Consider the following 24531-nt stretch of genomic DNA (forward strand, 5'->3'; position numbering starts at 1 on the left):
AAAAATAAATCCCCAGGGTCTGGAACGTGCCCACATGGCTGAGACACAATGCTCCAAAAATAAAGTTACAAAGTTCAAGTGGAAGAAAAAAATGTAGAAGCCTGCATCAAAAACCCCCAAGGTCCCCTTTACCTGGCACAGGAATCCAGGTGTTCCCTCAGCATTCGGCTGCTGCAGAATTCCCGGCCCCTCCCGGGCTTTATAAATTAAATATAATCAATAAATAAAAATTTAAATTCTTGGCTTTTCCTTATTCTCGATATTTTCCCGATCCCGCCATTCCCGGGAGCAGCGCGAGGGAGCGGCCAGGGCCGGGATGTGCCAGGCTGGGAAAAGATGGAAAAGGTGGAATTGGGAGGGGAAAATGGAGAATTGGGAGGGGGAAAGGTGGAATTGGGAGGGGAAAATGGAGAATTGGGAGGGGGAAAGGTGGAATTGGGAGGGGAACAGGTGGAACTGGGAGGGGAAAGGTGGAATTGGGAGAGGAAAATGGGGAATTGGGAGGAGAGCAGATGGAATTGGGAGGGGAAAGGTGGAATTGGGAGGGGAACAGGTGGAACTGGGAGGGGAAAGGTGGAAATAAGAGGGGAAAATGGGGAATTGGGAGGGGAAAAAGGAACTTTTCGGGAAAGCTCCGAGAGTGGGATCGGCCACGAGAGGGCTCCCGTGGGATGGGACGGCCGGGATGGGGGCTCGGAGATCCCTTTGCCTGGAATTTGCCTTCTCGGAAGTCCCTCTCCCTGAAATTGTCAGCTTGGAAGTCCCTTTTCCTGGAATTTGGGGTCTCGGAGATCCCTTTCACTGGAATTGGGAGCTCAGAGGTCTCTTACTCTGGATTTTGGGGTCTCGGATGTCCCTTCTCCCGGGAACCGCATCCCTCTCTACTCCAGGCTGCCGCGGGAAGGGAGAGCCGGGATGGGAGAGCCAGGATTGGGGTCTTGGAGATCCCTTTCCCTGGAATTTGGGGTCTCGGAGATCCCTTTCCCTGGAATTTGGGGGCTCAGAGGTCATTTATCCCGGCAGCCACATCCCTGACTGCTCCAGGCTGCCACGGGAAGAGCTGGGGCGGGATGGGAAAACCGGGATGGGACATCCAGGATGGGACATCCAGGATGGGACAGGAGGGATGGCAGAGCCGGGATGGGACAGGAGGGATGGGACAGGCGGGATGGCAGAGCCGGGATGGCAGAGCCGGGATGGCAGAGCCGGGATGGCAGAGCCGGGATGGGACAGGAGGGATGGGACAGGCGGGATGGGACAGGAGGGATGGGACAGGAGGGATGGCAGAGCCGGGATGGCAGAGCCGGGATGGGACAGGAGGGATGGCAGAGCCGGGATGGCAGAGCCGGGATGGCAGAGCCGGGATGGGACAGGAGGGATGGCAGAGCCGGGATGGCAGAGCCGAGATGCGGGTTTGGATCTCCGATGCCAAGAGCTGATCCCACCGCCCTCCCCGCAGGCAGAGGAGATGAGTGACCCCCCCCCCAAACACCTCTGGAAAAGCATCCCTTGGGTATGGAGAGCTGGGAATCCGCTCGTGGGGATGGAGAGGGAGCTGGAAGGACGAGCTGGGCAGCGGAGCGGGCGCCGCTCGCCTTTATCAGCCCCCGGCAGCCCAGACCAGCCGGGCTCTGCTGGAAAAGCTCTTTACCCACAGCAGCCGGGGTTGCTGGAAATCAGTTAAATTTGAATGGGAATAAATCGCTTAAAGGACAGAAAATGGGAGGGAGATGCTGCTCCCCAAGGGAGTTTCCAGCTGTTGCGTGAAGTGAATGAAATTTCATTAATGTGAAATAAACTCTGCTCAGTTCCGAGGGATCAGAGGGGCTGGGCAAGGCTGCTTGTTTTAATTCCTGATTGTGTCGAGTTGGGAGCGAGAAGTGTGGTCATGTTCAATAAAAACCTTTTCGATCACAAAATTAGGGTTTATTGAAGTCACTGAAACTTCGGAACGGAATTTTCTCCTCGTGCACGCATGTGAGTAATAATCATGGATGTGAGAACGTGTATTTAATTAACCTCATTAGCATACAAAAGACGTTGATTTTAACATCGAAATAAACCTTAATCGGGCAAAAGTTATTTTTTATTTAGGTGATAACAGAGGTAAAGCTTTGCCTGCCCTCCCAGAGGAGACTGGGACGGGATGGGCGCTTTGGGGACAGCCAGCACCGTTTGTCACAGGGACCGGAACCGCGGGCATTGACAGGAGCCAGACCTGCCCTGCAAGGACTCACGGCCACCTTTGATCTGCCGAGGGGACCGCGGTGACAAATTGGGTGGCGTGGGGTGACACAGAGTCAAACACGCGTCCCTCGAGAGGCCGGGCACCCGCGGGAGGGACGGAGGAGGAGGAGGAGGAGGAGGAGGAGGAGGAGGAGGAGGAGGAGGAGGAGGAGGAGGAGGAGGAGGAGGAGGAGGAGAGTTCAAGATCCCGCTTCTCTCCGGGGTGATGAGCTCAGCACCGGCCGCTGGCACTCGGGCACTGCCACGCTCGGTTTGCTGCGAGCTTGGCTGCTGACAGCTGTCCCTTTCCCAGTGTTCCTGTCCCTTTCCCAGTGTTCCTGTCCCTTTCCCAGTGTTCCTGTCCCTTCCAGGGTTCCTGTCCCTTCCCCAGGGCTGCTGTCCCCCTCCAAGGAACCCTTTTCCAAGGAAAACTCACCGCGGTGAAGGTCAGGCTGCCGCTGTGGGTCCAGGATCCCAAAGGGACGCTGGGGAAGGGACAGGAGCTCCAGGTGAGGGCTCCGGAGTCACCGCCTGCAGCCAGCGCCACCAAAGTCGCCTTCCCTTGGGAATCAGCTCCGGCTCCGTCCTGCTCCATCTCCGCAGGACCTGGCACGACTGGAGGGGTTTGGCTGGGAATTGTCCCAGCCCTGGAGAGCCCGGGAGCTCTCGGCATCCTCATCCATCCTTCCTTCCTCCCCTCCGGAGCTGGGGAGCGGGGCCGCTCCCTTTCCTCCCGCGGGGCCGCTCCGGGCTGTGCTCCCAGCTCGGGGACAGGGAGAGCGGGGCTGTGGGGTGGCTTTGGGGTGGCTTTGGGGTGGTTTTGGGGCAGAGCAGCCCCCAGGTCCCTGCCCGGAGGTTCCTCATCCCTCAGGAGCCCGGGCTGTCCCAGGCGCTGCTTTGTCCCAGCGAGCGGTGCCAGGAATTAATCGCCCTGGGATGAGGCCAAGCCTCCGGCTGGCTCAGCCCTCCCCGTGCTGCTGTCACTGCTGTCACCGCTGTCACCAGCGCTCGCCCCACGGCGACAATGCCACCCCTGGCACCCCCGAGGTGTCCCCAGCTCTGCCACTCAACCCAAGGGTTGGCTGAATCCTCCCCTCCACGATGTTCCCCAAATATCCCCCACGAGGAGCCAAACTGGGGCTTTGCCCCGGTCCCTGTGTCCCCGTGAGGGGTCCCGGCTGTCCCTGGTCCCACGGTCCCTGTCCCCAGCCCCGCAGCCCTACAGCCGCATTCCAAATCTGCAAAACTTACTGGAAATTCTGTGGATGCAAATCCTGGCTCCGGTCCGTGCCAGGAACTTGAGCTGCAATCCCGAGAGAGCAGCAGGCTCCGAGCACAGGGACCTCCCCCTCGCCATTCCCGGCCTCTGGAATCCTCTTTAAAGTCTCAACAGTGCTGGGGACACGAGTGGCTCTGTGGGACCCCCGAAACCGGGCAGGGATGGGGCAAAGTCAGCAAATCCTGGGATACTTTCCCAAAATCTCCAGCGCTTCTGACGGCTGGGTTGGTGCCATGTTGATTCAGACTGCCTGGCTCCAGACCAAAACTTCCCAGCTCCCAGATCGATGGAGATTCCCAGGATCTGGGCAGGTGATGAGGTGAGAATGGGACCTGCCACAGGAATGACCCAATTCCCACCTGGCCCTTGAACACCCAAGTCCTTTCCAGGTCACCTCAACCCTGCCCCCTCGGCAGCCCCGAGGTTTTCAATCAATCCCAGGTGAAACCTAAACCTCCAGCCAGGGGAATGCGCTGCTCCGAAGGCAGCGGGATGAAGGTCAAGGTGCTCCCGCTGGAGCTTCTGCCTGGAGAGGGGCCAGACGAGCCGGGGGGATGCTCTGGGAAACACTTTTTGGGGTGATGAAAGAATTAGGGATGGATGGATGGATGGAAGGGAGAATTTCGTTTGGATTTCCAGGATTTCAGCCTCCAAGGCTCTTATCCCGTCTGCGTGGGGATTTTGTGGCATCCTTGGAGGGGAACTGCGGGTTTAACAGCACCATTTCCTCCCTGTAAATAGAATTATTTATTGTGCGTGATTCCCGAGACCTCCCAAATCCCGCAGTGCTCACGAGGGCCCGCGCTGTGCCAGGATCTCTGACTGCCACTAAATAATTCACTGCCCGAAGCCCTGAACTTCATCTCTGCTCCGGGAGAGCCTCGAGGGGTGCGGGGGGAGCACTCGGATTCTCCAAAGGTGCGAGAACACACGGATCCAGCTGGGATCCAGCTCGGAAAGGGAATTCCCAGCGCCCTGCCTCAGTTCCCGGCTGGGCTGGTGGACTCGAGTGTTGGTTGGGAAACGCTTGGACAGGCTGGAGGCTGAGTCTGCTGGGGATGGGTGGGGCTGGGATGTTCAATCTTCTCCAAGGATGCTCCATCCCCTCCAAGGATGCTCCATCTCCTCCAGGAATGCTCAATCCCCTCCAGGGATGCTCCATCCCGTGGCGGTTGGGAGGTTCCCTCTCACTCCAGGATGTCCCACACCCTCTGTTTGTGGGATCCAGTTTGGGATGCAATTTGGGATGCAGTTTAGCAGGCAGTGACGTGGTTTGGGATGCGATTCGATTTGGGATGCGGTGTGGGGTGCAGTTTGGGATGAGATGTGGATGCAGCTGGGACGCGGTGCGGGATGTGGATTTGGATGCAGTTGGGATGTGGCTCGGGATCGGGATGTGGATCGGGATCGGGATGTGGATCGGGATCGGGATGTGGATTTGGATGCAGTTGGGACGCGGTGCGGGATCCTCACTCACGGGATGCTCCAGGACTCTCCCCGCCCCCAGCAGGATCCCATACCCAGACCGGGGGGTGACAGCAGCCCACCCACCACCCCACCCCCTCCACCCCCGCCCCCCACGGCGCTTTCCCCGCCCGCCCCGTCCCGCGGAGCCCCGGGGGCGGGGGCCAGGTACGGCGGGGCGGGCCGGGCCGGCGGCGGGGGAGGGCCGGGCTGCGGCTGCGGGCAGCTAAAGGCAGGTGGCCCCGGGAGCAGCCCCGGGCTGGCTCGGGGGTCCCGCGGTGACCGGGGCCATGCGGCGGGCGGCGGCCTGAGCGGGGCGGCCATGGCCGGGGCGGCGGCGGCGGGCGGGGAGCGGCGGGCGGCGCTGACGGCGGTGCGGACCGAGGGCTCGGAGGGGACCCCCGGTGCCGGTAACGGGACTCCCCCCCCGCCGCCACCCCCGCCCCGCCGCCGGGGGCTGCTGGCGGGGCCGCGCCCCGGAGCCGCCCCCCGCCCCGCCGGGGCCCCGCGCTGCTGCCGCCGCCGCCTCCAGAACTGCCTGTACAACGTGCTGGAACGGCCCCGGGGCTGGGCTTTCATCTACCACGTCTTCATGTGAGTACCGGGCAGACCCCCCAGGGCTGCCCCAGGCCCGGCGGGGAGCGGGCGAAGGAGCACCGGGGGTACCGGGAACGTCGCCGGGCTCCACCGGGAAGTTTGTCCCGGTTCGGCGGGGGGGGACGCGCCGGTGCCGGTGTCGGGATCCGCTACCGGGAGGGGAGCGAGTCCCGAGGCGGGTCCGTGGCAGAGGGTGCGGGACGAGGAGCTGGGAGTGTCCCCGAGGATGGGACTCAATCGCCGGGGTGGCCCAGAGCCCCGCAGGGAGCCGCGTCACCGTCCCGCTCTGCCGGGACCTCTGAGCGTGGGAGGACCCTCAAAGGCAGGGGACCCGCGAGAGGTGACAGGTCTGGGTGGCACCGGGGACCCTCTGCTGTCCTGTAGCTGTGGCAGTGCTGGGACAAGGCAGAAGTGCCACCCCAGAGCCGTGTCCGGCTGGGATGGGGACAGCGGGGGTGATTTTGTGCGTACCCCTCTGCTGTACCCCGAGAGCCGCGCCCATTCCTGGGTCACCGCCCGTTCTCATCGCTGCAAATCGCTCTCCAGAGCCGGAGGGATGCACCTGCTCCTTCCCCTGCTCCTTCCCCTGCTCCTTCCCCTGCTCCGTGTGCTTTCCTAAGCTCTGAGGTGCTGCTCCACCTTCCCTCGCTGGATCTGAGCATCCCACGGCTCTTGGCATGCGGGCTCAGCTCAGGGCTCAGAACAGCTTCTGGGGGGGTCCCCAACACACCTGGAGGCTGCAGGGACAGAGGGGGCTCCGTTCTGGGGGGTTGTGCCAAGCCAGGACCTGGTGGCACTTCTGGGGACACTGCTGGGACATCGCAGCCACAGCCGTGGGGCAGGACGGGTTGCCCCTCTTTGCCTCGCGTGTGCCAGCTGTGGGCACAGACCTTCTGTGAGGGCATCAGCCAAAATTTTGCCTCTTTCCCTCTCGCCTGGAGCGGTGCCGCGGGGCTGCGTCGTTTCTGGGGTGCGGGAGCCGGAGCTCGTTAAGAGGCAGGAAAATGGGTCTTGCCTAAGTTAGCACATCGAGCTGGCAGCAGGAATTTGTCACTGGATGAAAGGGCACCTGAGCTCCCCAGGGAGCCGGGACACGAGCCCAGGACCCATTTGGAATCACACCTCCACAGCCAGAATCCCTGCGTGGAAAATCCCACCCTGGGAAAAGCTTCTCCTGCAGGGAAAGGCAGCCAAACCCCCTGCCAGGGGAGGCAGCGGGGATTTATGGCACAGACACCCATGGGATGTGGCAGAGATGTGCCCCTGCTCATCTCCCAGCTGGGATATCCATCCCTGAGCTCCCTCCACCAGCTCTCCCTCCCAATTTGAGCTTTGTTTTACCCCCAAAACAACACGCGGGACAAGCGGCCCCATTTGCAGAGACCCCCCCCAAGCCCCCCCAGTGCCACCGCAGCGTGCCTGGCCCGCAGCTCTGGGTGCTGGGCTTTGTTCCACAAGATGTGCAGCCGCCGGCAGCAGGAGCCAAACGTCTCCAGCCTCTGCTGGGGAAGCTTTTTGTTCACTTGCTCGCTTAATTTTAGGGCTGAGGCAGCTGCAGGGCAGAGTCCTGCCAGGGACCCCCCGAATCCTGTGGGAAGACGCCGCAGTGGGTGCAAGGTGCGGACATCTGTTCTGTGAAGCCTCTCTCGTAATGTTGCTCATTTCTGGCTTCTTCCAAGTTTTTTTGTTGGGTTTTTTTTTTTTTCTCTCTCTCTCTCTCTCGCAGCAGATGGGAGCTGCGAAGCTGTTGCAGCGGCTCTGAAGTTGTCGGGGATGATTTGTGTGCCGCAATCTCGGGGTTTTTAACAAAAAAGGAGGAAAGTGTTACCCCTTCCCCACATCCCCCCGAGGCATGGGAGGACACGGAGCCCCCGGGCCGAGGTCGGGGCAGCGCTGGTGACCGGGACCGGTCCCCTGAGCCCCGGCTGCGCTGCCTCCCCCGAGCGGGCTGGCTCCGAGACAGGGCTGAAAAATGCTAAAATGGAAATACCCGCTGAGAAGTGACGCGCTTCCCTCCCCGAGCCGCGGAGCGGGGCCGAGCCCATCGTGTTTTATTGACCAGCTTCAGCCTCTTTCTGTCGGCGAATTGATCCCAAATCTTATCCCGGCTCCTGCTCCCGGCTCGGTGATTTGGTGGCTGCATCATTTCTGCAGCTCCCCCCGAGCCTGCTGGGGCCGGGAGGGCTCGGAGCCACTTTTGGGGTCTGGTGGATGTCCCCAAAGGCTCCCGATGCTCCGGGAAGGGGATGGTGAGGACATGGGAGCCCGTGCAGGTGGAAATTCGAGGTTCCGAGGTCTCCCCAGCCCCTCCAGCCCCACGCTGACCACGAGCCTCACCAAGCCGGCTTGGAATGAGAATTCCCAGCCCTGCAGCTTACGGAGCAAATCCAGGAGGGAGCCCAGGGCATTAAACGAGAGGCTTTAGGGCCAGGAGGCAAAATAAGAAATTCCTTTTTCCAATCTCCTCCTCGTCAGCCGGCGGGAAGGCTCTTCCCTGCTCCCGGCAAAGCTGCTGCGGGCCCGGCACGGGCACGGCTGCGTGTCCCGCGGGCAGGGGCTGCCCTGCCAGGGGGTTCCTGCAATCCTGGAGCTGCTCCATGAGCTTTTCCACGTGCCCAATTCCAGCTTTTCCCCACTGTGGTTTGTCCCTGCCCACTCCAGCGGTGCCGGTGGTTATGAAACGGCTGCTGGGTGCGCCGTGAGCTCAGCTCAGCACTTTTCCTGCTCCTGGAGGAACATTTCCATCCAGAACAGTTTAACCTGGAGCAAATTAGGGAAGACTGAGCCAGCAGCACCAGGAACAGCCGCAATTCCCCGCCTGGAGCAGCGTCCCCCGTGCCAGGCCGAGCTCCCGGCCCGCTGCTGTTTGGGTTGGTTTTCCCAACAAAAATGTGCGAGAGGGATTTCCCTGAGGCAGGGAGGGGACGCGAGCCTTGTCCCGGTTGGGTTTTTGGTGTCGTTGTGGGGACAGAGGGGTGGCAGCTCCCGGCAGAGTCCCAGGGTGGCACCGGGACAGGGATGCCAGGCACGGGCTCTCCTTACTCAGGATTGGCCTCCAGTGGGAAATCCCGGCTGGCTTGGGACTCTGGCGGTGGGATGTGTCCCCATCCGGCCAGGGACGGGGGGTGACAGTGCCAGGGACCGGGGGTGACAGCGCCAGGGACAGGGGGGTGACAGCTCAGCCCTCCTGGAGCATCCCAGTGCCTGGCTCCTGTCAGGATGGGACTGTCACCCCTGCCACTCCCCTGCCTTGTCACAGCTGCTTGGAGAGCCAGAAAACATTTCCCTGCCATGCTGGCAGTGCCAGCCCCTGCCAACACCCCCAGGGCAATTCCTAGGCCTGGAGCCTTGGATGGGCTGCAGGAAAATCCCTCCATCCCTGCTCAGTGCTGACTCCACCGCCTGCTTGGGAAAAAAAACCTCTTGAATTTAACTCTTAAACTCTCGACTTTAACTCCCAGCTCTTCCACCTCTTTGAATTGAGCTCCTTGAAGGTTTTTAACTCGCTGTCACCCGTGTGTCCCCCGGTGGGCCACAACCAGAGGGACCGGAGGCTGTGCCCTTCGAGCAGGGGCTGTGCCTTGCCTGGGGCTGAAACGGGAGCTGCTCCAGGGGCAATGCCAGCGGGAGGAGAAGCCGGCACAGCATTTTCCCCTGCCCGATGTGGTGTCACCAAGGCATAAAATTAAGCGACTTCGGCGCAACATGAAACGGTGCATTGATTTTTTTTTTTTTTTTTTTTATTCTGGTTTTTTTTCCTTTTTCCTTCTTTCCGCTCCTGATGGACCCCCCCCAGGCAGGAGGTGCCAGTTTGGGTGCCCCAGTGGGGTGCAGGGAGAGTTTTTGGGTTTTTTTCCCCCCCGGCTGCGATCCCAAACCTCCCCAGCTTTGGGGCCACCCACATCCCTGTGCCCCAAATGTCCCCGTGTCCTGCGGACCCCAAAGGTGCTGGAGGAGGGTGACAGCCCCGATCTGTGTGCTGGGGTGCGTCGGGAAACATTCCTGTTCTTTCCCCCCCTCCGGCCCATTCCTTGCCAGATGATCCAAGAGCAAAACTATCCCGGCTGCTCCGTGTGAGCGTCTTGGCAGCGGCCGCGGGAGCCTTGTGACCGTGCTCCCCGTGGGCACGGCCCTCCCGGGGGGTGCTGGGTGCCAGGGGGGTGCCACCAGCAAGATTTGCCTCCCAAAGCATCAAGATTTTTGGGTGCTGGCGTGCTCCGTGGGGTGTCCCTGCGTGTCACCCCGAGGGTTCTGCATCCCAGCTTTGCTTCCAGCTTTCCTCAGGCTGCTGGGAACATCCCGTGCTGCCTCCCCGCTGGGGCTGGAAGGTTCTGGGAGCAGCCCCGTGCTTCCCGCAGCGCTGATAGCCGGCTCAGGGCCGGGCTCTGAGCGTGTGCCCGGCTTCGCGGTGCCTCTGCCGGCTCCTGGCTCCGGCTGCGCTTTCCCTGCCCGTGGGGAAACACTCGGAGCTTTTCTGCTTCTCCTCTGAGCAGCGTGGGACGCTCCGTGCTATGGTTACGGGTGCAAACAGGCCCGCTACAGCTACAGCCCGGTTATTTATATCCCCTGCTCCACCTCTGCTGAAGGGCTGCGGGGCCGAGGGCCGGGGATTTATGGGACACGCTGTTTATACAGCTGCAGACGGAGCGAACCTCGCGGCATGGGGAGCCTGGAGGGTGAAACACCATCGCCATCCCGGCTGGAGCCTCGCTCCGGCAGTTTTGGTCCAAATCTCAAATTTCCAGCGGTGGCACAGCTGGAGGGTACGGCCAGGGAAGGGATCCGTGCATTCTCAGAGCTCGTTTGGTTCGCCCGTCCCACGGCTGAGCTGTTTATCCTGCGGCGCGTGGTGTTTTCCTTCCGCTGAGTTATCGCTGGCACCGCCCGTGCCCCGGCCCGGGGCATCCCCGGGGGGCGAGGGCAAAGCGGGACCGGGACAGCGCTGACAGTGCCGGGGTCACCCCCGTGCCAGTCCCGGGGTTCCGGAAAAGCGGGACAGGGACAACCCTGACAGTGCCGGGGTCACCCCTGTGCCAGTCCCGGGAGTTCGGGAAAAGCGGGACAGGGACAACCCCGACAATGCTGATGTCACCTCCTCGCCTGTCCCGGGATTCGGGCAAAGCGGGGACCGGGACAACCCTGACAGTGCTGGGGTGACCCCGATGTAAACCCCGGAGTTTCGGGAAAAGTAGAACCGGGATAACCCTGCCAGTGCCGGTGTCACCCCCGTGCCAGTCCCTGGAGTTCGGGGACAATTCCTGGGAGGGCTGGGCTGTTCCATCCCCATCCTGCCCCGCGATCTCGGGGGATCCCGGTCCCTCAGCTCGTCCCAGGTTGTTTTGGGGTGCAGCCTCTTTGCCCAGGGGTGCTTGGGGGGCACTGGGAGCCAACCGGTGCCCGCCTGCCCATCCAGGGATGGATCCAGACTTGGCCCTGCTTCCCCTGAGCTCAGCAGCTTTCCCGGCTCACCTGTTCCTCGGGCGGCTCGGGCGGCAGCAGATGGCAAAGCCCACCCTAATGAAGATTAATTGAGGAGATTTCGCCTTCCCCGCCGAGTTTTCATTATTGTTTTGGGGAGGTTTCATTACTGCTGGGTTCGGGCTCTGCTCCTGCTGGGTCCTGTCCCCGTGTCCATGTGCTGGAAAAAGCGGGGGGGGGACCCCGAGGAAGGGGGCTGGGAATGGGAATTTTATTCGGGAGAGGAGAAGCACCGGCTCAGCCTCTGCTCCCTCCATTCCCCGGGATCCTGTGAGGAAACCCTGAAGCTCCTGTCCCACTCTCTGCCCCCTCCCCAATTCCCCGCCAGCATTCCTCGGTTTTTCAGCTCCTCTTGGCGGGTGGGAATGGGCGAATTGGGATGGGAGACGCTCCCCAGGGGTGTCTGATGGATGATTGAGGGTGGAAAACCGCTCTGGGTGCTTGGTAAAGCGGCTGAGAGCAGAATTCCTGCCCGGGAGGGATGGGGGGATGTTGGTTCCTGGCTCCCCTCGCTGCCTCCAGGCATCTGACCCTTCCCTAAGCCGCTTAAGCGCCGCCGGCAGCCGGGCCGGGGAGTTTGCCCAAGGCTTTACAAGTTAATTCCTAGCAGGTGATGTGTTCCCAGAAAGTTCCAGCCCCTCGGGGCCTCTCATGCCCGTATCCTTCCCCAAATCCTACGGGATGCCGGCTCGGAGGTTTCCTCACCCCGCAGGGAGAGCGGGTTTCCATCACGGTGAGTGACTCCAGAGCCAGGGCCACCCACAGCAGGTCCCCAAGCCCCGGGGACCCCCCTCCCTGCTGGCTGGATGAGGCGAGGGGCACAAATCTTTGCAAGCTGGGAGATTTCTGCCTTCTCGTCTGCTTTGTGCTCCGCTGCCCGTGTAATTGCCTCCTAAATCCCGCTTGGATCATCTTTTATCGCTGATGATGCACAAAGCTCCGAGCTCTGCCCTGGGCCGGGTTTTGCTCCTCTCCTTTCCCGTGCCACGGGGGTGCCGCTGTTCCCACTGGGGGTTAATTCCAGAACTGCTGCGCCGGAGGAAAAAAACCCCAATTAATAATTCAGAGGGAGAAGGAGCCGGCTCCATCCAACCTTCTGCCTTGCGGGTGGGGAGTGCCCGGCAGAGCCGCGTCCTCTGCGGCGAGGGCACGATGGTGACACGGCTGTGACACCCCTGGCCCCTTCCTGGCTCCAGCTCTCCCTCCTCCATCTCCGCATCCAGCCCTTCTCCCATTCCCAGGGATTTTTTTGCTTGTCCTCCAGCAGCATTTTGGGGGAATTTTGTCCCCTTTAGGCTGTGCCACCCTCATTCCCCTCATGCCAGGGCCGGGTTTGAGAGCCGGGGCTGTGGGGTCAGTGGGGAGGGTCCTGGGTGGTCCCACTGAGGGACAGAGCATCGTCCCCTCTGTGCTGTGTCCCTGCTGGGACAATCGGGACAGCTGGGACAGGTTCACCCCTCCCATGGCCCCGGCAGCTGGTTCTGAGTGAAAATTCCACATCGACGACACAAAGAGATGGGAACGTGTCCCCGAGCGGGCACTGAGCCCCCCACACCCCCAGGATCCCCCCCTGGATCACCCCAGATGGCCCCTGGGCGTTGTCACCATGAGCTGGGGGTGGGATGGTGCCACCAGCTCGAGGACAAGGTGCCAGGGCCACCAGGGCTCAGCCCGGCCGTGCCGGTGCCACCCAGCGTGCTGTGCCCGGAGCCCCCGGTGCCACCACGGAGCCGAGGTGACATCACGGAGCAGTGAGTGGCCCTTGGCTCGCCGTCACGTGGGCCGGTGGCACGAGCCCTCCGCTTTCCTTTTTTAGAATCGCTGGATCAGGGGAAAAAAAATGTATTTTTGGAGGTTTCATTTGCTTCAGCTTCAGAGTCGACTTTCTTTTTTTCTTTTTTTTTTTTTTTTTTTTTTTTCCTAATTTTTTATTCCCTTCCTTATCTTAAATGGGCCAAAGCCCCTCGTGGCTGAGCCCAGCGCTCGGGGAGGAGCAGCCTCAGAGCTGTTCCTGGGGACTTTTCCCGTGCCTTGACACTTCCCAGGTGTTGCTGGCAGGTCCCCACGGTGACAGTGATGCTGGGGACAGTCCTGAGGAGCTCTGGAGCCCTCCACAGCGCGGGACCCTCCCTGCCTTTCATTAAGAAGCTGCAGGGCTGCGGCAGAGCTGGCAGCGAGCCCCACGGCAGCTCCCGGGCTCCCCGAAGGCTCCATGCCACCATCTAGGGGCAAAATGTGTCCCCAGGGCCACGACCTGTGGAGGTCCTGACTGGGGAGGGGTCCAGGCTGTGAGTGGGGGTTGGGGTCCCCTGGCTGTGTCCCTGCGCCCCCACTGACACTTTGTCCTTCCAGATTCCTCCTCGTCTTCAGCTGCCTGGTGCTGTCGGTCTTCTCCACCATCCAGGAGCACCAGAAATTGGCGAACGAGTGCCTCTTCATCCTGGTGAGTGGTGCTGGAGCAGGGCTGGCGCTCGGAGTTCCTGTCCCCGCTTTACATCCTAAAAGATCGCGGGCAGAACCGCCGTGACCTCATCACCAGCCGGGATGTCGCTGTCCATGCGATGGCATCCGGGGGTGGCCTGGCCGTGGGTGTCACCGCGGCTCGGGGTGGCCCGTCCCACCCTTGTCCCCCCGTGCCACGGGGAGAGGCAGCAACCGCTGGAAAAGGCAGGGCACGAGGGGCTAAAAAAGGCAACTTTCCCCCAAACTGTCAGAAAGAGCTGACGCAGGGACTTCTCCCGAGTGATGGAGACTAAATTGGGAAGGTCCTTGTGACTTTTGCTGCGAGTAAGCAGAACGGGGGCTTGTTTGTGCGAGAGATAGGAGGACAATGCTGACGGCGGAGGAAAAGGACCCAGCTCGGGGCGAGGAGCGGAGCAGCGATTCCCAACCAGCCCCGACGGCTCCCGATTCCCCCGGGGCGGCTCCGGTGGATTTCCGGGGGGACACCACGCGCCGAGCTCATCCCGCTTTCACTTTGCCCCTTTCAAATCTGAGCCCTTCTGTAAGAGCCTGGTGGAGAGACTGAGGCTTCAGCCGGCTCCTAAAATGTCATTTATTGCACAGAGGAGGTTGCAGCAGTTGGGGGCCGTGGGTGAGCCCAGAGCTGCTGGCTGTGGCCAAGCTGTGTGTCCTGGAGCCCCTCTAGTTCTGCTCACAGTGCATTAGAAACTTTTCATTCCAGAGCATCCTAATACATGAAACCAATCAGCATCACACACAAAACCTTTGACATTTACACACAGCCCATCCAAACTGCCCAAATTCCCACGTGCTGGCAGTGACTAGCCAATCAGCAGAGTTAGTAGCCACATGTTCAACTTTGGGACTTGCTCTGCAGTGGAAATTTCTGAGATCTTTTCTCCACCTGCAGCATTGGCTTTCTTTGTTTGAAAATCCTTTTGTTTGGTAAAAACATCTTTTGTTTGAGGTGGGTTTATCCTTTGCTCTAAGCCATAAAATTCCCTTGCACCTCACTTTGCTCTTTGCCTTCCAGTTACCCAGCCACACTGGCCCAGCAATTCTTTTCTTCTGTATCAAAACTCGCTTTCATTCCTACAGAACCTTCTGGATATCTGCAAAACTCCCCCAGTAAATTCTCGTCTTTCCCAACACCCTTCCACTCTCCCTGCCCCTCTCACCTCCTTTTTTCCCCTCCAGGAATTCGTGATGATCGTGGTGTTCGGTATGGAGTACATCATCCGCGTGTGGGCCGCCGGCTGCTGCTGCCGCTACCGCGGCTGGCGCGGCCGATTCCGCTTCGCCAGAAAACCTTTCTGCGTGATAGGTACGGGGTGGGGATGGGGGAACGGCGGGATTTGGGATAACCCACGCACCCCCTGAGCTTTGCCGCTGCCTCAGATTTCATCGTTTTCATCGCCTCGGTGGCCGTCATCGCCGCGGGCACGCAGGGGAACATTTTCGCCACGTCGGCGCTGCGCAGCATGCGCTTCCTGCAGATCCTGCGCATGGTGCGCATGGACCGCCGCGGAGGCACCTGGAAACTGCTGGGCTCCGTGGTCTACGCACACAGCAAGGTGAGAGGAAAAAAAAACAACAACAAAAAAAATCCAAGTGCATCCCCGAGCGTGTCTGAGCCGCCGTGCCCCACAGGAGCTCATCACCGCCTGGTACATCGGCTTCTTGGTGCTCATCTTCGCCTCGTTCCTCGTGTACCTGGCCGAGAAGGACGCCAATGTGCAGTTCGCCACCTACGCCGATTCTCTCTGGTGGGGCACGGTAAGCTCGGTCCCCACAGCCCCTCCCCGGCCCCGGGAGGGGAGCAGGAGGGTGGGGAAGGGGCTGTTGTGGGGGAGCGCCCTCCAGGCCCCTCTCTGCTGTGTCCCCGGGCAGGTGACCCTGACCACCATCGGTTACGGGGACAAGGCACCGCAGACGTGGCTGGGCCGGATGCTGGCGGCCGGATTCGCCCTGCTCGGCATCTCCTTCTTCGCCCTGCCCGCCGTGAGTAGGGCCGGGAGAACGTTCCCTCTGCAAAAACTGGGGAGAAAAAAAAAGCAGAGCCGCCTCTGTGTGGGGTGGGCCCGCACCCACGGCGCTGTCCCCTCCTGTCCCCAGGGGATCCTGGGCTCCGGCTTCGCCCTCAAAGTGCAGGAGCAGCATCGGCAGAAGCACTTCGAGAAGAGGCGAACTCCGGCGGCCAACCTGATCCAGGTAGGGCAGGGCTGGCGTGTCCCGCCCCACCCCTTCCCGGGAATGCTCTGCTGTCCCCTCGTCTGCAAAGCACCCAAAAAACGCGGCCACACATCCAGCACCCAAACCCTTCGGGTTGGTCGCTGCCGCCTGTGGGGGCCAGGATGGGTGGAGGGGTCCGAGGGGGGGTTCTCCCATCCCGATCGATCCCGATCGATCCCGATCGATCCCGATTCCCGGGAATGTCGCTCCCCTGCAGGCTGCCTGGCGCCTGTACTCCACGGATGCCAGCAGGGCGTACCTGACGGCCACGTGGTGTTACTACGACAGCCTCCTGCCAGCCTTCAGGTAAGGGGCAGGGGGTGAGGGCTGGGGGGCTCCCGGGGGTCCCCGTGGGGATGAACGGCCTGGGAAACAAGGAGGGACCTTGTGACACCGCCGGGGGCTCGGTGGGGTCGAGCAGCAGCGACACCTTCCCAGGATGGGAGTGTGCTGAAGGAGCCGCCTTCATCCTCATCATCCTCACAGCGCCCATCCCACCCCATCCCATCCCCTCTCATCCCATCCAGAGCGTTCCTGCGGCACCACAGGGAGCGGGATGGTGCCTCGGGAACCCCAGGGCTGCGGTGGTGGAGCTGCAGCCGGACAGGAGCTGGTTCCAGTGTGGAGCCACAGTGGGAGCCCCAAGTCCCGTTCCTGCAGCGTTCCCTGAGATTTTGCCACTGTGGGCGGATCAAAGGCTCCCTAAAGGTTTTCCAGATCCCTCTCACAGATCCCGAGGGTTTGCCACATCCCTGTGAGCATCCCTGCCCTGCTCCGGCCGTGTGACAAATTCATCTTTAATTTTTCCCAAGGCAGGGATTTTAACCAGAGCCCCGAGCCCCAACTTCCCGAGCATCACCCCGGATCCTGGGAATCACTGGGGGCTCTGCTGCCCCTCCTGCTGTGCCAGGAGCTGCTTTCCCTGCAGTGGAATTCACACAGAGCCAGATTCCATCCCCGCTGGATCTGAGTTTTCCCTTTCTGGCTGCTCCAGCAGCGCCCAGGGTCTGATGGTGACAGGTCCCCATGTCCCCACCCCGTCCCAGGTTTGTCCTTGCCTGATCCATCCCTCTCAGGTCCCTTCTGTGGAATCTTGTCCCAGGACCCTTCCACAGCCTCGTCTGCCCCAGTTAAGAAACCATCTTTTGAAGAAAAACGCTGATTTTTTGTTTTGTTTTGTTTTGCTCTGGTTTTGCTTTGGTTCGTGCTCAGAAGGACCCGGCGCCGCTCAGCCTCGCTTTGCCTGTTTCGTTTGCTCCGGAAATTTTAATTTCTCCCCGTTTTTATTTCATCCCGACCTCAGAGAGCTGGTCCTTATATTTGAGCATTTGCACCGGGTTCGCAACGGAGGATTTAGGAATTCAGAGGTGAAAAAATGGCCCGACAGAGCCCCACCGCCCTATCACTCCTTCACCCCTGCCCAGAAAAGCTTCAGCCTGGCCGTGTGCTCAGGGGAAAGGTAGGAGGGGGCAGCCCCCGTGTTCTCCCTCCTCTCTGCTCCGTCTCCTCTGTGCCCTCCTGCGATGTCACTGTCACTGTCACTGCCAGGCCACACCCCGAGGTGCCACCTCCCCGAGCTGCCCCTGCTCCCCACTCGTGCTGGGCTCCCCTCCTGCTCCTGTGCCGCTCCCAGCTCTGCTCCAGCTCCAGAAGGGGCAGATTGGATCCAGAGGGACACTCTGGGCTCTTGTAGCTCCGTGGGCTCCCCTCGCTGCCCTTTTTGACGTGGCCGTGACCCCGGGATGTGGCACGGGGTAGCCGAGAGTGGCAGGAAATCCCTTGGCACGGGCAGTGCTGCCATCCCGGCGGGATGGAGCAAATCCCAGAGCCTGGGGCTGGGAAAGGCTCCCGGTGCCCACGAGGAGAGGAGAGAGGGGTTGAGGCTGCCCTGCTGCTGGTGGCAGCTGCTCTGTATCTTGTCCCTTGTCCCCTCTGCCTGAAGAGTGTGCCACCAACGCTGGCCACCCCGCCAGGACATCGGGCCAGCGCCAGGGTTAGGTGGGCAGAGGCCTCGTGCCTCAGTTTCCCCCACGATCAGCAGGGCTGAGGCTGCAGGTGTGGGGCTGAGCGGGACCTGCTCCCCCCACCAGGTGAGTTCAAAGCTTGGGGGGCTCCTCCCTGGGCTCGGTGACCAACCAGGAACTGGCAGGGGAAGAACCGAACCCTCCTCGGGGATCTGAGCCCGCCCATCTCCCCCGCGAGCATCGCCTCTCATAACATCTCATCTTCTCTCTCTCCTCCCCTCTCCCTCTCACCTTCCTCCTCCTCTCCATCCCTCCACCCTCCCCCCAAACCCACCGTGCCCCCCCTTTGCCCCCCAAGCTGGAATGAGGAGGACGCGCAGCCCCACAAGTGTTTACGCCTCAGGTAACGCTCGCCCCCGGCCGCCACCAGAGCCCGCCGGGGTTTGCGGGGCCACCACGGTCCCTGTGCTCGGGGACCGTCCCCAAATCCTTGCGGCAGAGCCGAGGAACCGCACAGGTGTTCATGCAGGACCTGCACAAACATCCTGCCCTCCTTGTCGCACTCCCCGGTGACACTGCAGGGCACGGGGACGCGGTGGCCCGGGACGCTCCGCTCCCTGCTGGCCGTGGCTGATTCTCTTTTCTCCTGTGTCTCTGCCCTGCCCCTCCAGCCCCATCTTTAGTGGTAAGAGGAGGTTCTTGCAGACGTGGAGACGGAGGTACCGTGTCCTGCCCGTCCCGCCGGAGAGCGGGACCGGGAACCTCGGGATGCATGGATGCACTCCCTGCCCGGTGCCTGCAGCATGGAGAGGGCTGGGGGCTGAGGCACGGCGGGTGGAGGCTGAATTGGGGGTCCCTCGGCGGGGCAGGGGGGCTGTGCATGGCCTGGGCTGAGCTGGCTGTCCCCACTGTCCCCATTGTCCCCTACTGCCTCAGTTTCCCCATCGCGACGTGGATGAGCGCGGGCTGCTGGCAACAATCACCGGTAAATCCCATAAATCCCATAAATGCCGTCCCACCGGTGTGCCGCAGCCTGATTCCCGGGACACAGCCCTTCCCACCCTCTGGCACAACCCCTGGATGGATGGGGTGTGTGGCAGCACCCCCTGCCAGCAGGGGAAGGGCTGGGAGCCCCGAACCCTGCTCGGACCCTGCCCAAACCCCGCCTGGATCCTGCCCGGACCCTGCCCGAACCCTGCCCGGACCCTGCCTGTATCCCTGCCTTGCCCTGCCTGAGGAAATCCAGGAATGTCTCCAAACTCTTGGGTTTCGTGGAGCCTGTCCTGCAGCGGGTGTGGGATTCATTCCCGTGTCCTCCCCGGCTTTAGGATCCTTCCCTGTGTGTCCCCTTGAGCTGTGTTTGGGGTCTCTCATCATGGAAAATACGGGGGGTTTGTGTAGGTCCTGCATAAACAATGCCTGGTGCTCCCCCCACCCCCCAACCCGAAATTGCAGCTAGGTTTGGGAGCAGAACTCGCGTTAGGGCAGGAGCAGAGCCTGGATTGGGAGGTGCAGCCTGGAGGAGGAGGAGGAGGAGGAGGAGAATGATGAAGGAGCTTGGCCGGGTTGCGAACACCCCGTGCCAGCAGAGATGGAACAGGAGCAGAGCTCTGAGGTGGCTCTGCCTCGTGTCCCCTGCTGCCACACCCGTCTGTCCCCTCTCTCCTTGTCTGTCACCTCCTTTCTCTGCTCTTGGGACCAACCAAAGGGGTTTAAAGGAGCAGCCCCAGAGCCGCCCCTGCAGGAACCGCCTGCTCCTGGCCCGGCTCCTGCCCATCACCTGCCGGGGGCTCTCTGTGAGCTCAGCACGGCCACCCCCCCTTCACCACCCTGTCCCTGTCGCTGTCCCCACGGCCCTGACACCGCCCTGTCCTGCTGTCCCCACGCAGTAACAAGATGGGCATCAAGGAGCGGATCCGGCTGAGCAGCTCCCAGCGCCAGGGCAGCCGCGGGCGGCAGCAGCAGCACCTGGGGCCGCCCCTGCACCGCTCCCCCAGCACCGAGGACGTGGCCGAGGCCTCCAGCCCCACCAAGGTGCAGAAAAGCTGGAGCTTCAACGACCGCACCCGCTTGCGAGCATCCCTGAGGCTCAAACCGCGGACCCCGGCTGAGGGTGAGCCCCCCTGGGTGAGGGGTTTTGGGGACACTGAGAGGGGGGGTTCAGGGTTGGGGACAGCCCTCGGGGTCTGCCATCCACCCGCTCTTGGCACCCACAGCAGACTGCCCGCCGGAGGACAGCGGCGAGGAGAGGAGCTCCCCCTGCGACCTGACCTTCGAGGACATCATGCCGGCCGTGAAGACCCTGATCCGGGCTGTCAGGTGAGACTGTCCCCTCCCGTGTCCCCCAGCGTGTACAGAACCCCCTCCCCCGGGGCATCCCGTTCCTGCCTCCAGCCCGGCTGTCCCTGCAGGATCCTGAAATTCCTGGTGGCCAAGAGGAAGTTTAAGGAGACCTTGCGTCCCTACGACGTCAAGGATGTCATCGAGCAGTACTCGGCCGGACACCTGGACATGCTGGGCAGGATCAAGAGCCTGCAGACTCGGTGAGGTGCCCTGCAGGGGCTCTCCCACATTCCCAGAGCTCCATCCCGAGCCCTTGGGAGTGATGGATGGGCTCTGCCCCTTCCCTCCCTGCCAGCGTGGACCAGATCGTGGGCAGGGATCGGGCTCTCCCTGCGGACAAGAAGGTTCGGGAGAAAGGGGAGAAGCCGGCGCTGGAGGGGGAGCTGGTGGACGAGCTCAGCATGATGGGGCGAGTGGTCAAAGTGGAGCGGCAGGTCAGGAGGGGACACCCCGGGGATGTCACCATCCTTTCGGAGGGTGACCCGAGCCCCCCCGAGACCCCTCCCGCGGGGTTAAGCCCGGCTCAGCCCCTCCCTGCGTCCCTTGCAGGTTCAATCCATCGAGCACAAGCTGGACCTGCTGCTCGGCCTCTACTCGCAGTGCCTCCGCAAGGGCTCCACGAACTCCTTCAGCCTGGCCGCCGTGCGGGTGCCCCTCGGCGAGCCCGACATCACCTCGGACTACCACAGCCCCGTGGACCACGAGGACATCTCCGTGTCCGCCCAGACCCTCAACATCTCCAGGTCGGCCAGCGCCAACATGGACTGAGCAGAAGGAGCAGAAGGCAGCGGGATGGACCCTGCCCGCCTGGACGGGGGGCTGGGAGTGGCGTGGCGTTGTCCCCTCGCTGTCCCTCGCTGTCCCTCGCCGTGTTACTTGAACCGAGTCTTCCTTTGCGGGGACACGGGTGCAGTGGGGTGGCACTGTGACACTGCGGCATGGCCAGCCCACGCTGCTGGGATGTTCCTGGGGGGTTCCTGGGATGCTCTTGGGATGTTTGTGGGATGCCCCTGGGATCTGGGATGCTCCTGGGATGCTCCTGGGGTGCTCCTGAGATGCTCCTGGCTTCCTGTGGGATGACACCCCCCCCAGCTCCGGGGTTCTGGGTGCTCCCCAGCTGTGGTGGGGGTGCTCCGGGCTGGCCCCATCCCCTGGGGTTTGGTTTAAATCCCAGCCCCAGCCCTCAGGACAGGTCCTGCCTGGTCCCCCAGAGCTGTGCCGGGGCCACCACCAGCTATGCAAGGTCCCATCTCCCTCCTGCTGTCAGTGCAGGGGTGTGGGGGCACGACCCAGGGTGGTTTTACCCGTGTCACTCGGGGTCCCCAGTGGGGGGAGCAGGGGACTGTCCCCCCACCACCAGGCTGCACCTCTCCAGAAGCACAGCAGAGCCTTCTGCCTGCCCGTGCATGCTCCCAGGGCAATATCTATATAGAAGATATATATATATATATGTATTTATGCAATAATGTCTTAATATGCAACACCCCTGGGAAGAGCAACCCGAGGGGCCATAGGCAATAAGAAACCCCCTGCCAGCTCCCAGGGCTGGACTGTGCTGCCTGGAGGCCCTGAGGGCTCAGGGCCAGGGGGAAAATCTGCACCCGAGGGTGGCCCTGGGGGCAGGAAGCCGAGCAGGGGCTGTGGGGAAGGCAGGGGTGCAGGCACAGGCGCTGTCCCCAAGGAATGTCCCTCCCTCTGTGTCCTGCTTAGAGGATTTCCCTCCCGGCTGCGTCCCGCGGTGCTCAGTTTGTCCCTGCCCGTGTCCCTGTCCCCTCTGCGGTCCGGGCAGCACGGGCCGGGCATGGAGAGGGGCTTGCCTGGTGGGGACAGGGCGGTGTCCTTGCATGTCACCTTACAGCAGAGCCGCGACACCTCCCACGCTGCCACAATCCCCCGCGCTGCCCTTCCCAGTCCCGGCGCCGGTTCCCAGTCCAGCAACACTGGGGTTGTGCCAAAGTGCCAGGTTGGGGCTGCATCCCCTCGGGGGGAGCTCGGTGGTGACCCCACAGTGCCGGGATCTGTCCTGGCGCTGCTCGCACCCACCCAGCACCGCCCCTCTCTGGATTCGGGCCATTCGCACCCCCCTTTTCCCGTCCCCCTGCTCCGGGCAGAGTGGGGACCCCCGACCCTGCTCGCCTCCTCGCCCCTTTCAGTGCATGTGGCCAGCGCGGGCCGTGCCAGGGCTGCTTGAACCCCCCCGGTCCCCTCCCCTCGCCCCCGGGGGTACCCGGGCGGTGCGACACGAGGGGACAGCGCTGGCTGGGTGGCCGTGGGGCGAGGTGCATGTGACAGCTTTGCCCGCAGCCGCACGCAGGAATTAACCCTTAGGATCCCCCCTCCCGGGGCTGGGTGGTCCCCGCAGCCCCCTCCCACCCCCTCGAGCCAGCGGTAGTTACCTCACTTGATTAACTTATTAATTTATTTGTTTCATTAAAATTTGGAGTAGAGGCTGCCCCGCCTGCTGCTGTCTCTATCCCGGCGCTCCCGAGAGGTGGCACTCCAGCCCTGCGGCCGAGCTGGGGCCAGGGGACAGCAGAGTCCGGCCAGGGGACAGCAGCGTCCGTCCAGGGAACACAAATGTCCGGAAGCCTCCCTGACCCTTTAAGCTGCAGAAACCCACCGAGATGGGATTGAGAGCCCAGCTCCAGCCCGTTCGCCCTCCCCAGCTCCATCCTGGGTGGGGGAAAGGGGAGCTGCAGGGTTGATGTCACTGCAGAGGGACCCGCGCGCTGCTTTTTTGGCACCTTCCAGGAAAGGGTCGCTGCCCCCCCCGCCTGTTTGGTGTGTCCCCCCCAAATGGCGACGACGCTGCGATGTCCCCAAAACCATCCCAGGGAGGTGAGGGTGGAGTCCCCTTCCCCAGGAGCCCCCCAAACCCCTCTGGGGACAGCAGAGCTTCACCCCATGGCTGTGAGCTGGCACCCCCCGGGGACAGCACGTCCTGCGACATCGCGGGGTGAGGTGGCCCCTTCCCGTGCCGCTGGCTCGGGAGGAAGCCGGGGCTGGCCGCGGCTCAGTCCCTGCCTTTCCTGGCTGCCTCCTGCCAAGAAACTCGCCCTAGGATGGTCTCGGAGCCGAGCAGTGCGGGAGCAGTGCCTCCCTGCCCCGCTGCCCCCAGAGCTGCCCCGGCCCGGCCATGGGGGTCTCGTGGGGACTCCAGCACCCCGATTCCGCGGAGTGCCCGATGTGTGGGGTGCAATCCCTGGGGGGTTGGTTCGGAGGGCGATCTGTGAGGCTGCAGCACCCCAAAAGCCATAGGGGCACGGTACCGGCCTGTCCCGGTGCTCCCAGTGGGGTGGGCGGCGATCCCGGGTGGGTTTGGGGGGGGGTTCATCCCTGCTAGGGTGGGATCTTCACCCTGCACCCCTCGGGGGTGGCAGCTCGGTGTGTTCGGGGTACCCAGAACCAACCCAGCTGGGTCTGGGGTCTTCCCAGGGCTCTGAGCAGTGGGGACGGGGTCCTGGCACCTTGTCCCTCCCCCAGCACGGCCGGGGTGGTGGCACAGGCAGGGCAGGGGGTGTGTGCCAGCCCTCGGCTCTGCCTCCCGCCGTCACATGGGCCCAAGGTGCCCCGGCAGGACTTTGTCCCACTCCACCTTGGCTGTGCCCCACGTGTGCCGAGCCTGCCACTCCCCGCGGAGGGGACACGAGCAGGGGGGAGACGCCAGCGTCAGAGTGACACAGAGGGAGCTGTGACCTCGCGGGGCCAGCTGGCCGCAGGAGCCCAGCCGCAGGAACGGGGTGAGGGGATGCTCCAAACACTTGGATTGTCGCCGCTGCCGCCTCCGCGCTGCTGCTCTTATCAGCTGGCAGGGAGACAGGGTTGTTACGGGAATGTCAGATGTTCCCGCAGCACCCCACAGTCCTCTGAGCTGTCAGGGAGCTGGCGGGGGCACAAGGACACAGAGCAGTGGCCGGGGATGTCCTTTGTGCCAGTGGCTTTGCTTTGTTCCCCGGGGGTCTTGGGGGAATTCGTGACTCACTGTGGATTCCTACGAGTCCAGTCATGCAGACAGTCGGACTCTGGGCTGGACTCAGTTCCTTCCTGAGCCGCTCCAGCCTCCAGCTCTGCTGCCCAAGGACACACTCACAGGAAAAGGCTCTTCCAAGAGCTCTTGGAAGAGGGGCTCCTTGAGGATGGGGCTCCACAGGACCCTCGTTCAGGCGCCCAAAGCACCCCAGGGTCCCGGGGAGCAGCAGCCCCCGTGCCCGGCGGGATTTGGCGCTCCCCACTTCCACTCCCCTCCCTCGAGTGAAACCCACCCTGGCCGCGGGCTCAGCCCTCCCCCCTGGGCTCAGCCACCAGCCCGTGGCTCGTGGCCCGTGGCTCGCGGCCGCCCAGGGAACCCCGCGGTGCTCCCGTCCTGGCTGCCGTGAGGAATCCTCGAGGAATCCTTTGGCAGAGCCGGGAGGCGCTCCCGGCGAGGCTGGGACCGCAGGAGACCCGAGTGGGCGGCTGAGGTCCCGCAGCAGGTGCTGGCCCGGG

General features: G+C 62.7%; 1 protein-coding gene across 2 annotated transcripts; it reads left to right on the forward strand.

The window, feature by feature from the left end:
* Positions 1–5291: 5291 nt before the first annotated feature.
* On the forward strand, positions 5292–22149 carry KCNQ4 (potassium voltage-gated channel subfamily Q member 4). 2 transcript variants are annotated; one of them, XM_088178417.1, is made up of 15 exons: positions 5292–5563; positions 13397–13487; positions 14705–14831; positions 14906–15081; positions 15158–15283; positions 15371–15508; positions 15623–15718; positions 15957–16045; positions 17043–17198; positions 18062–18106; positions 19593–19816; positions 19920–20022; positions 20115–20246; positions 20342–20480; positions 20596–22149. In XM_088178417.1, the coding sequence occupies exons 1-15, from the start codon at positions 5292–5294 to the stop codon at positions 20812–20814; spliced, it is 2133 nt and encodes a 710-aa protein (XP_088034543.1). In that variant the 3' UTR covers positions 20815–22149. The 2 variants fall into 2 exon arrangements, with proteins under 2 accessions (XP_088034543.1, XP_014741114.2); XM_014885628.2 differs by lacking the exon at positions 18062–18106 and having other exon boundaries at positions 15398–15508.
* Positions 22150–24531: the final 2382 nt, after the last annotated feature.

The sequence above is a fragment of the Sturnus vulgaris genome, chromosome 24, assembly GCF_052056855.1.
Source record: "Sturnus vulgaris isolate bStuVul1 chromosome 24, bStuVul1.hap1, whole genome shotgun sequence".
NCBI lineage: Eukaryota > Metazoa > Chordata > Aves > Passeriformes > Sturnidae > Sturnus > Sturnus vulgaris.